Genomic DNA, 13,003 nt, shown 5'->3' with positions numbered 1-13,003 from the left:
AATTCTGGTACCCAGCTGGCACCATACACAGTGTTACAACAGAGCTGACTTCCCTGTGCTGTGCTTTACGTCCCCGTGACAGTCCTGTGCCTGCCAGTCGGTGCTTATCGACCCGTGACCCTCTGCACTGCCCACCCTCCCACCTGGCAACCGTCAGTGTGCTCTGTATCTGAGTCTTGTGTTTTCATTTTACGCTTTAGATTCCACACGTAAGTGAAATCGCGTCGTATTTGTCTCTCTCTGTCTGGCTTTTTTCACTTAGCTTAATACCCTGTAGGTCCATCCATGGTGTTAGAAATGGAAATTTCCTTCTTTATGACTGAGTAGTCCTCTCTCTCTCTATACACACACACACGTGCTTTGTCTACGCGTCTCCTGATGGGATGGGCATTGGGCTGCTTCCAGATCTCTGCTATTGTAAATAACCCTGCCGCGAACGTGGGGGTGCACATATCTTTTTGAATTAGTGTTTCTGGTTTCTTCAGATAAATACTCAGAAGTGGGATCACTGGGCCATAGGTAGTTCTGTTTTTAATTTTTGGAGGACCCTCCACACTTTCCCACAGTGGCCGCACCCGTCTGCATGCCCAGCAGCGGTGTGGAGGGTCCCCTTCCTCAGCAACCTCGCCAGCACTTGTTTGTTGATTTGTAGCCACTCTGACAGGCGTGAGGTACGACCTCATTGTGGTTTTAATTTGCATCTCTGATGACCAGTGATGCTGAGCATCTTTTCATATGTCTCCTGGCATCTGCATGTCCTCTGGAGAAGTGTCTCTTCAGGTCCTTTGCCCATTTTTTAATTACATTGTTTTTTTGGTGTTGGGATGTGTGATTCCTTTATAAATCTTGGGTAATAATCTCTTATTGGATGTATCATGGGCGAATTTTTTCTCCCATTTAGTAGGTTGTCTTTTGATTTGGTTGATGATTTCCTTTGCTGTGCAAAAACTTTTTAGTTCAATGTAGTTCCATTTGTCTATTTTTTCTTTTGTTCCCCTTGCCCGAGGATATAGCAGAAAAATATTGCTACAAGGGATGTCAGAGTTTACAGTGTTTTCTTCCAGAAGTTTTACGGTTTCAGGCCTCACATTTAAGTCTTCAATCCATTCATCGTTTCCCATGTTTATCATCCAAGAATATAACCAGCTATCATTCACTAGCCTTTAAAAGAAATATTTAAGGTCTGATCTTTAATCTTTCATCAATTCCTTTTACGGGTAGTTAAAAGAGCTTCCCAACACTTGGGCTAAATCAGCATTGTGTGTTCGATGTCCCAGTTCTCAGGGACAGCTGTCAGTCTACTAGAAAGGTCTGATTTCGTAACTGCGGGGATCTCGGGCCCTGTCTGTTTTGCAGGGACGGCGTTTGTTTTGATCTGGGTAGAATTAGGTCCGAGGGGATCCAAGGTGTCCTTGGGTCCGTTTCCCTCTCCACTGCCTGTGAGGACGACGTTGCTGTGACCTGCTTTACGTACAGTGGGGACGTCACACCTGAGCTCCGAGCCTCTGGGGGCCAGGCCAGCGGAGAGGAACCGATCCCGGGTGCCTGGAGCACTGTTCTGAGATGGGCCATCAGAAAAGAAAACGATGACTGAGCGAAACCTGCTGCGGGCAAGGAAGGGCTCACGTGTGCGTTCAGGGAATTTTCCATTTCACACACATTGACTCCCTGGGAACGCTTGGCCTTGTGCCTTCAGGTTTCATCTCCCCAGGTGTAAGGATCACTTATTTTATTCTGAATACAACTCACTAAGACCCAGTGCCCCCATTCCCAATGAAGTTAAACTGATTTTGTCCCCAGTAGGATCACATCCTGCTGTCCCTGGTAGGCCAGTGCTCTCAGCACGCGGACAGACGCAAGCTGATCATCGAGTGCCGGCGTGGTAGGTCACACTGCGCTGGCCTAAGTTTAGGAAAGCATGTGCTCCAGGCAGAACTCCTGCGCGCACACGCGAACACACATACATTTTAAAAAGTCCTTTTACACATTCTACCCTACCCCTGGGTGTGTTTTTCCAATCTAGAATAGATTTCTTGGTGCTTTTCAATTTAGAATAAAACTATTAGAGTACTGTGTGTGTGTGCGTGCGCTAGGTCACAAGACTGTGTTTCTGGTGGGTTGCGGCGAATATATTTGAAAGTCACCACTCAGACCACACCCTTTATAATCACAGTGCTGGGCAGAGAAGGGTGGTCGTCTTTTTGCTAAATATCCACTTATTGACACTCGTAAGATTTTCAGGGTCAACAGCACATGCATTCTTTGTGGTAAAATCTTAATAACAGTGGGCACATTTCTTTTACATGCTGTGACTACATTTCTAGTAAGGAGTACGCGGCGGCTGAGCCCGACTTGTGAGGTAGAGAGTAACACCGGGCACCAAGAATGCCCGCGCCTGGCCGGCCACCCGGCCTCTCTCCCCTCCTGTGCAGGTGGGGTTCGGGGCAGCGGCCTGAGGGTCTCGGGCAAGCTTCTCTGCTGGAGGCTCTGAGTTAAATGAGCTGAAGGAGCCACTGCCGGCCAGTCTTCCCCGGGCTGCTCTGCTTTCCTGTGCTGGGAGTGGGGAGCTGGGCCATGTGTGCACAGGAGCTCTGGGCTCTGCGCTTGTGCTGAGGAGACGTGGACAGGCCTGGACTCTGCCCCCGGCCACAGCACCGAGTGCGCAGGCTGTCTGGATGCCTCTCTCCCTCCCCCGGGCTCCTCCTCCACCAGTGAGCTTTACTCCCCCTACTCTAGCAGGGCCTGCTCTCTCTCCAGCTTGTAAAGCTCTTGGAAAGCAGTCTACCCGCCTTTCCTTTAAGTCCTGCAAGGTACACAGGTCTACACCTAGACGGGATCACAGGTAAGCAGCTGGCACGAGGGACCTAGAGTAACTCCCCTGGGAGAGGTCAGAGAGCGTGTCAGTAATAGTCCAGGTTGTTCCCCGAGTCAGGTGAGTGAAGGGCTGTCCTGACCGATCGTCCTCTGAGCAGGTCTCTTAAATACAGAAACACTAATATGAGACAGGTAGTAATGAAATAGTTGAGAAAAGACTGTTTTCTTCGATACCGACACAGACGTGCACATTAACTAAACATTTTCACTTGGCACCTGGGTTTCGTCTCACACCCACTTGCACAGGTAACGAAGGGTCGCAGGGCTGCCTGTGTGCACCTGCGGGTGGTCCAGCAGGTGGCCCCTGGTTCTCCACGCTCCGGCACCGGAGGGCAGGGCCGGGGGTTTGTGGGGAGCCTGTAGGGCAGGTTCCCCTCACTTCCCGGTCTATGTGGCAACGTGTGGTTTGGGAAATGGGACAGAAAAGGACAGGCTGGAGGAGGGTCTCACCGTAAATGCAACGTAACTGTTCCAGTGCCCTGGGGGCTGAACGCTCCCACCTGGGCATGACCTGCCCATAACCGCCAGCATCGGAGTCTGGGACCTGAGTGTGGGAAGCTGCCCAGGCTCCCTCCGTCCAGCCCCTCTTGTCCCAGGTGAGGAGAGGGGCTCCGGGAGTCAGGTGATGGCTGGATGGGACCTGGGACAGGAACGCAGGCTTTCAGACCCAGGCTCCTCAGGACATGGGGTCACTTTTCCCCACAGGCTACCAGGTTCATTTTCTGGTCATCTGAACATACGTGTTGTCTATGAACCAGTATTTTCTCAGTCTGAGGTGTCAGGAGCGAGTCCATTTTAGGCTGGCTTTCTGGGCATGGCTCTCAGTCCATGTTGTAGCTATGAGGGCGGCCTTGATGGTCACTCCGCAGAAGGAAGCAGGGCCCCTGGGGGTCGCCACAGGGCCATTTCTCCTTCACCTAGAGCCTCCATTCTGCCTGCTCTCAAATGTAATAACCAGGTCAAGGATTCTTATTTTTAAAACACAAACACCAAAGAAGGTAATAAGGCCGAAGTAAATGGTGCAGATCTAACATCTCAATCTAGAAAGAAACTTGTGTCTGTACTACACCGAGGAATCTAGCACTAACAGATGTGCAGGCAAAGGCCTATGTGCTGGACACCCAGGAGCCTCACGGAGCCTCTTGGCGTCAAAATCAAGCAGCTTTCTAGGCTAAATGGAATGGTTCATAACATGAGATTCTGAGCACTGAACTGCATGGTGGAATGATCCACATTAGTTTTCTAATTGAATGTAACAGACTGATTTATTTTCTGAAAAATAATGATATCTCCCCTCCCTGTAAAACTGAGATGTGTCACTTATATTACCTGAATTATCAGAACATTAACATCTGTAAAACGAGCGGCCTTCCCAGGGGGAAGCTTGGATTCCTGTGGACCGAGGGGAGCCGCTCTTGTTGAGCAATGAGTCGTTGGCAGATAAGTTGGAGGCACAGTGACGAAGGCCAGTCCCGGGTCAGTTCTTGATGGCCATGGTCCAGAGGAGTGGGCAGTCTGTCTCCACTGTCACGACCCCTGATCCGTCGTAGGTGTTGGAAGTGCTGACCAGTGTCCCAAAGCTGAGCACATGATTTGCTGTGAGGAAATAAGAAAAATGTTTGGTGAGAGCCAGCCCTTCTGCAGTGTGCAGCGGCTCTGTCAGCAGCTACCAGAAAGCAACAGCAGGTGCCGTGGTAGAAGGTATGGAAATGTGGGGAAGGCGCAGTCAGGACGTGGGACTGAAACCAAGCGCTTCTAACGTGCTGTGGCCACTCCTCCTGGGGCTGGTTACTGGTTACTGACCGTCCGGATATATGCCTTTCTCATACCAACTGCATTAACGCTTTTTCTTTTTGTTACCAACGGTAAAACCAAAACCCACTTCTGAAATGTGTGGCTTGGTTCCTTGCCTGGTGCCATTTTGATTTTTCTTGATGATTTAGAACATTCTATGTCAGTTACTATACTCAATAGTGATTCTGTTTTAGCTTCAAGTATAAATAATATCAGGCAGAAAACGAACTGCTTCAAGAAACCATAGGATTTTGATCTTTCTTTCCTGATAAATTAAGAAAAGACAAAACGGACAAGGCTTATTTTCTGTGAAATTAATAGGAACCCAACAGTCGGAGCAGACTGCCAAGGGCGTAACCTTGAGGGAACCACTCACGCTCAGCTGCAGAATGGGGCGAGATGAGAGCGGTCCAGCAGATGCCCTCTTTAAACCACCTAATTGTCCAAGCAAAGGCTTACGAGCGAAACTACATAATAGGAATTACTTATTCATAAGTTACACATGCATAAATCGACATGACGTATCCTAACACGAAGGCTGGAGTCGATGCCCAGGCACCGAGCGGTAACCGCACTGCTCTCTGCTTATGTAAGAGCAGGTCACTTCACCAACATAACTGTTTTATCATTTTTTTCTAAAATTCAAAGAGAAAAATAAACAAATGCAATGGGGCCCACCTGTCAGAGTCAGAAGACGATGCAGTTACACTGTTTTGGGGGAAGTAATTCGATTGTAACGTTCACTTCCCACTAGAGGGAGCCTGTTATCTTTCCGAGGAGATCTTTGAAAAGGCAATTTTAAAATTTAGATTATTACAGGATGACGTATAATGAGTAACACCAGGTCACACGGTTTACTCATTATGACTGAAATTATTACTTCTCCACAGCTGTCAGCACCTGCACCGATGTGGATATGAAGTTGTGAAGTAAAACTGGCTGGGATTCTACGCGGGCACCGTGAGTAGAAACTCAGTCTGCCAAGGTCCACGAGCTGGTGGCAGTGCACCTCCCTCACACTCGCGTCCCCAGGGGTCCAGCTGCACAGGGACTTTACCTGGCTCGACCAGGAGCGAGTGACCCTCACAGGCGCTTCCCTAACGTGTAATTTAGCACAGGAAGATCTGAGGTGACGTTTCTAAGTGACAGTGATATGCACGTACATTAAATGTACAAATGCAGACACTGCTGCCTGGAGTGGGAGAGGGGGACGGTTGTAGAGACTCGCTGCAGGGTGACCTTGGAGTCTGGTGAAGAAAGAAGGCTCGGCTCTGCCGCCCTGCAGCCCAGGCCTAGGCTTTCAGGGTTTTCCCGACAGCCAGCCGGGGAAGGGCTGGGGAGCAGTCCAAATGCTTCAAACCGCTTATTCACAGGGCACATGGGTGCTCCGGGGGCCTGCTAGCTTTAGAGTGGAGGCTCCCTAGTGAGGAGCCAGGCATGCACGACCTACCCGAGTCTGAGCCCAGGTAGAATCCCTGTGCAGCTGGACCCCTGGGGACGCGAGTGTGAGGAAGGGGGGGACGGGTGCACAGCCACCAGCTCTTGGACCTCGGCAGACTGAGTTTCTACTCACAGTGGTGCCCATGTAGAATCCCAGCCAGTGGCTGCAGAGCCAAGACAGCGGCCAGTCTGACTTGGGAGCTTGGCAGGGCACAGATCTGCCTGATTTGGGACCTCAAACCTTGGAGCTGGCGGGGCTGCTCCTCCCAGGCAGGGGAGCTGACCCAGCCCCGCCCAGTGCGGAGTGTAGGCCCCAGGAAGCCTGGCCTGGGCACCTACCAGGGAAGCCGCTTAGCCCAGCAGCCCTTGTGCAAAGAGCCTGGCCAGCAGCACTGCCATGCGCAGAGCCAGGGAGCTGGTGCACAGTTCTGCTTGATGTGCCCATTCTGTGGCCCCAACTAGGTAGGGAAGATAATTTACAATCCAGTCCACTGTTGAATAGGACCTCCACCCCCATTTAACCAGGAAACCCAACCAGAGCACCAGGAATCAACACGGGCCATCCTGAGCCCCAATTACAGTGGCCTTGAGTGCAGAGCCAATAGAGTAGCCGTTTGGCCAGGAACGTGGTGCTTAGTTCTGCCTAATGTGATCCCCAGGCAAGAGCCTGTACAGCTGTCACACCCGGGCAGGGAAACTAATTTAGAGCCCTGCCTCCTACTGAACGCAGCCTTCTGCCTCCCCAACCAGAAACCTAACCAGAGCCCATCCCGCAGTCCTGCTTACAGGCACCTGTGCCTTCTCCATCTGCAGAGCAAAGCTGGTGGCTCCATGGAGCCAGGGAATTCGACACGCAGTCCTGCCTGATTCAGGTCCCCAAACAAGGGGTCTGTTTGCAGCACCACCCAAGCAGGGACGCAGATTCATAGCCCTCCTGCCTACTGCATGCAGGAAGCCCAACCAGAGAATCCAGGCACCTGTGCAGCTCACCCTACAGGTTGGCAAGTAACCAAGACAACACATGGGACATTTTCTAGGATAGGTCATACGTTAGGTCACAAAACAGGTCTTAGCTAATTCAAGAAAAGTAATATCAAACCAGTTATCGTCTCTGACTACAGTGGTATAAAACTAAAAATCAATAACAGAAGAAAAACTGGAAAATTCATGAATCCATGGAAATTAAACAAGTTTCCTGAGCAACCAGTGGATCAAAGGGGAAATAAAAAGTATTCTGAGGCTAATGAAATTGGAAATACAGCATACCAAAACTTACAGGACGCAGCAAAACCATCTTATGAGGGATTGCCCTTGTGGGCTCTGGAGCAGTGGCCCAGTGCAGGGGGAGCTGGAGTCCACCTTGGGGCTGTTACTGACCCCTGGAGAAACCACAGACTCAGGGGAGCCCAGCTGGTGAGAGTTGTTTGGGGTGGGGCGGCTCCTCTTACCTTCTCCCATGTCTGTCTCAGTCTTGACGGTTTGGGGGCTGCTCCAGCCTCACCTCGTGTTCCGGGACCCTCACAACAGTGTCTTGCCCGTGGATAGGGGACTACAGGGAGGAATGACCTGTCTCCACTCGATGGCATCGCTGCCTCAAATTCTTCATTTCCACCCCAGAGGACTTGGCCCAAACTCGGGCTGGCTGAGCACTCAGTTCAATGTTTAGGACATTTAGCTTCAATTTCTCCCCCTCACTGTTTGCAGAGATAACACAGTTGTTCTAAGACAACCATTCAATCAAGTCCTGTTTTAGCCAGATAAAAATCAACGTCATAGCTAAACGTAAACTATAAGGAAGCACCATAGACGTGTGATAAACACAACCTAAAACTGCCTCACCTTTTGCTGCAAAGCCATCGTCATCAATTGTTTTAAGGATAACTGGAGTCTAATGAGAGGCCTGCCCCAGTGGAATTTAACATGAGTTATATCAGGGGACAGAGCATAGCCTGACTTTTGGTTTTTCATATTTTAGAGAAATAGAACTTCAAAACATGAGAAACATTAACATAAACTTTGCAATTTTCACCTATTATCTCAAACTGTTCTCTTTCCCAAAGGTGCAGATGAGAATTAGGTCCTTACGGTTCCACAGCTTCAGTGACTTCTATCAGCTTTTGTCCCAAACCAATAGACCCAATTCCTATAACCTTCCCACCCCCACCCCAAGCATCCTGGCCTGGCCTCAGAGGCCCTTCACACCTGCTTCCCCTCCCTGCTTGCCAGCTATGCCAGGCTGCTTGCCCCGTCTTTAACAGATCAGGCACTGCCCGCTCCCATGAACAGTTCTGATGGGCCTCTTCCAGCACATGCCCGATCTTTTCTACGCTTGCTGTGTCCTTCAAGGCTCATGTCCAATGTCGCCTTCTGGCCTGAAGAGCTCCCTTTGGTTTTCTACCTACTACCGGTGGATGATAATTCCTCTTCTATTTATAAACGACTTGACTGCTTCCCTAGAACATACTTTGTGTTAAAGGCTGGCTGTGAAGACTCCTAGTCCAGGCCCAGCAAAGTACAGGGTGAGCCTGAAACATCTTGTTCCAAAAAGCAAGAGAGAGCTAAAAAAAAAAAAAAAAAGTCGCGCACTTTATTAGGTAGAGAAGAATACGGAGAGTGATGCGAAATGATACATCACATGATCAAACGAACCCCACAGGCAGGGAGAGGAAACCTCTTCTGCAAGACGAGTGCCAACGACTAAAGGGCTGAGCGATGGAGCCAGAGGTTAGGCACCATTTGCGGCTGCCAGTGTGATAACTGGCTCGGGCAGGATCATCTATCAAGGGAGCAAGATATTTACAGTGTCAAAGTACCACTCCATGTATTACTTTTACTTTTAACTTTGAAAAGAGGTAGCAGACAGAGCTCATGACTATCACCTTAACCAAAGGATCCAACTCAGCACCACCAGGAGAGGGACAAGCGGCCCTACGTTCGACGCTGGGTGAACAAAACACAGCACCACTTACATAATGTGCCAGAGTGCCTAAGCTGAGTCTAACCAGGGAAAACGGTCAGGCCAGTGCAGAATGTGGGACACCTGACCGGTCAGCTGGCCTGGGCTGTTCGAGCTGTCACTGTCAAGGAAGGAAGACCAAAAGGTGTGTGTGGGGGTGGCTTTTCTGGATTAAAAGACACTAAACAGACATGACATCTAAATACAATGCATGATTTTTAAAGACTTTTTAGTGGATTTAAAAAATGTTATAAACAGCCTTGCTGGGAACCTTAAGGGCTATGATCTGGGCTCTGAAACACTATTCTGTCAATGCTGTTCTTTGGAGTAAAGGCACCGTCATTATGTAGAATATTCTTGGTCTTGCGCGATCAACCTGAAGCATTTCGGGGTTAAGTGCCATCATGTCTTCAACATACAGACGGTCCCCAACTTCTAATGGTTTGACGTGCAGTGGTGTGAGAGCAATATGCATCCAGTGGAAACGCTGCTTTGAATTATGGTCTTTTCCTGGGCTAGTGACACGCAATGTGATACAGCAGCAGTGAGGTGATTTTGCCCAACTGCAGGCTAACGTCGGTGTTCCGAGCACGTTTGAGGTGGGCTAGGCCGGGATGTTCCGCAGGTGAGGTGTATTAAATGCACTTAAGATATTTTCAACTTACGTTTCTTTATCAGGACATGACGCCACCATAAGTTGAACAACATCAGTATTTTCAATGGTTCGGAAAGCAAACTACATACACAAAGGAAGAACTGCATCAGTAGAAAAATGCTAACAGTTGATAAATTCGGGTAAAACATTCAGATTTTGCTGTTGGTTTGAACTTTTTCAACATTAAAATTTAGTGCAAAATGGGGGCGGGGGGGGAGCTAAGAACTTAGGAAGGGAAGAATTTCCCTAAGAGCTGAAGTAATCCCATTATAAGAATCAAACCAAGAAATGTCTAGTGACTGAAGTACATTAAAATAAACCCTAATTAAAGAAAATGTGAGCCAAGTTTAGGAAGAAGCTGCCCAGGCTGCCATGTCTGCATTACAGCTTCTTGGAGGAGCCCCTTGGGGGCCCTGAGCCCACAGCGGGCACCCGGGGAGGAGTCCTCCCTTCTCAGTTGAAGGAGCTCACCGAGAACAACCTCTACTTCACTTACTGATGCAGGAGGACCTGAAATTAGCCTGAATTACGTACAGACTTCCTAGTGCCGGCTCCTGACAAGGGCAGGCTTTCTCACCGCTACGCGAGCCTCTGATAACAAGCCCGGGGCTGTGCCTGCTTCCTGGACGCGCTCTCTCACGGCCCTGACCTGCTGAGGGCCCCGGGTGAGACTGGCCACCTCTCCGACAGCCAATCTTTCTTGAATCCAAGTGTCTAAGGAAGCCTATTATAATTCTGTTGAGTGGCTGCATTTATCTTCATCTCTCTCCGAAGTCACACTTCCTGTGCCCTTGGATCGGGGCTGGAAGTCATCAGAGGGCCTCGATTGTCCTTCTCTCTGTTGCCCATGATATGACGCAGAGCGCTGTCCAAAAACAATTAGACCGAGGACATGCTGCTGCTAGAAGGCGTCAACGCTAATGCCAGTCAGAAAACTCCCAAGATTAACACTCTCATGTGTAGGCTTTAAGATAAATTTAAAAAATGGTATTTTCTTTGCTGGAAAGAATTCCCGAATGTGTTACATCATCAGCATGTTCTACCCCCAGGCTGCAGTTAAAGAGCCAATCCGAGCTGCTTTGGGGAAAAGGAAACCGCTTACTGAGCTTACTAGAGACAGAGAGGACAGTTCAAATCCGTAAGTGAGACCTACTTATAGTAACTGCTGGTGGCAGAGGAGTGATGGGTGTAGGAGGTGAAGAGTCAGGTTTACGTGCGTGCAGAGGGGAACGCTGGCCTGACCAAGGCTGCGGGGGCTGCTCTGCTCTGCTCTGCTCTTGTTACTCCTTTCCCTCCAGGGGCCCCACCTCCCAGGACCCTGCCTCCCGGGGCCCTGGCCTGCCCCAACCATTCCCAGTGTGAGCATCACGGCTGCCCATGGCCGAGATGCCTGGCTCCCAGGTTCAGGTCTTGTCCTACTCTGTGGCCAACTGGCTGGAGACCACTGGGCAAGTCTGTGTGCTGCGGGCCTCTGCCAGCTTTCTACTGTAACATCCTTATGACTTTTGCCAGAAGTTCCTCAGGCGAACTCCGCACCCATGTGCAAAATACCAATAGTACCTGTCCTGCTATCTCTACTACAGCTGTGCGAAGGTGAGTGCATGTCTGTGAAGGGCTCTGACTTCTCCATGACAGTACTGAAGATTTGTTATCAAATGCTTGGAAGTGGCATTTGCTTGTATCCTTCAAACATCAAGAGATTCTTCTAAGTACATCAAACAGATGGAAATGGCAGAGAAAAGTGAAGGGAGGAAAGAAGACGTGGGGCAGCACAGTATGACTACTGAACATCACTCTAGACCTGCAGGAGCATCTACACAATACGCTGGGGAGACAGGACCATGCTCCTTTAGAATGCAGCAGTCAGATCAGATGACCCCAGACAGACAAATAAAAACACAGAACGTCCGTAGACGAAAAGGCAACGGCATCCTGGGAGGAAGGCGGGGTACAGGGCTGCTAGAGGGCGCACCTTGCACACCGTGGGGAGGAGGGGAGAGCTTAGAGGCATCAGATGTGGGGCTGGGAAAAGCTGATAACACCCCCCAAAACCTGCTTTGAAGGACATTACAAATTTGGATGAGATTTGGCTGTGCCAGCATCTTAGGCCTCAGGCCCACGCTGCCTTGTGGTATAACAAGGGGGACCCAGGCTCTGCAGGTGCATCTGGTGACCTTCTCTCTAATCACACAGATGGGGTTAGCCGGCTACAGCTGTCCCTGTGAGCACAGACGGAAGTGTGGAAACCATTTGTGACATCAGAGGACTCGCCTAGGGGTAGCCATGCAGATAAGCCAGGTGACTGGAAAGGGGATAAAGGCCTGGTGAGTCTACTTCACAATCCACATACCAATGGGCTTGGATTTAATTAAAAATAAGTTTCTTACACTTTTAAACCCTGAGCTAGTATCATATAATAGATACAACACAAGTTTGAGGACAATGCTGCTCATTAAAGATCACAGCAGCACAGAGACAAACTGCTGAACTCAGACACGCGAGAGAGAAATCCACAGCTCAGTCTGGACCCGTGGGTCATGCTGGGAAAATAGGCTCATGCACAGATGCTTAAATTTCTTACAACCCATTTAAACAGTAATTGAAAAACAAAAGCAGGATGGCATGGGTTTCACAGAACCCTGGGAAGAAGGGATAGCCCCAAGGCTTGAAGACCAGGACCGCCCTGGAGAAATGGTCCAAGTTCTGAACGCAGGTACTCATACTAGGTTCCAAAGCAGGTGTTTTCAAAATACCCATATCCTCATATCTATTTGCGCATATCCCCACAAAATCTTCCTTTCTACCGCCCAGGAAGAACTGGAAAAATGGCTGCTATATTGAGGAACATCAGGGGGTAAGTTTAGGTACCAGGGCGCGTTGCCTCTCCTGTCATGCGTGGGAAGACCCAGTCGGGTTACTCAGAGGGTCTCAGTCTCTGAGTTTACAAAGCTCTGGAAGGTCTGAAATATTTGCCATGCCAATCCCTCTGAGATTCTGGCTCAATCTTGACAAACTGTCAGACCCACTGCTCCTTGGAGGGGATCCTTGCTGCTGAAACACCCGCTTATCTCATGGAGGCACCCTCCCTGCTGCCTGCATCCCTGCACGGTCCCCGATTTCCTCCTGGGCTTCCCTACCTTCCATGTCACCCCTCCTATGCTGGATCCTACCAGGGACATGGGTAGGACCTGACTTCAGCTCCTTTAAAACAGATGATCTTCCTCTCAGCCTGGGACTCCGTGAGACCCTTGACAATGAAATCCCAGTGGTCACAGTGGCTTTCA

General features: G+C 49.8%; 1 protein-coding gene across 4 annotated transcripts in view; it reads right to left on the bottom strand.

Moving 5' to 3' along the window:
• Positions 1-1,330: 1,330 nt before the first annotated feature.
• Positions 1,331-13,003, bottom strand: part of TPK1 (thiamin pyrophosphokinase 1) — a 183,805-nt gene continuing 172,132 nt past the window's right edge. For all 4 annotated transcript variants that reach the window (XM_087820966.1, XM_087820968.1, XM_087820967.1 and 1 more), the window contains one exon: positions 1,331-4,470. In XM_087820966.1, coding sequence (XP_087677092.1) covers positions 4,352-4,470 — 119 coding nt within the window. In that variant the 3' untranslated portion in view covers positions 1,331-4,351. The remainder of the gene's footprint in view (positions 4,471-13,003) is intronic.

The sequence above is a fragment of the Miniopterus natalensis genome, chromosome 10 (assembly GCF_054644295.1).
Source record: "Miniopterus natalensis isolate mMinNat1 chromosome 10, mMinNat1.hap1, whole genome shotgun sequence".
NCBI classification, from domain to species: domain Eukaryota; kingdom Metazoa; phylum Chordata; class Mammalia; order Chiroptera; family Miniopteridae; genus Miniopterus; species Miniopterus natalensis.
The sequence above is the reverse complement of the archived record's forward strand: the minus strand, read 5'-3'. Positions and strand labels throughout refer to the sequence as shown.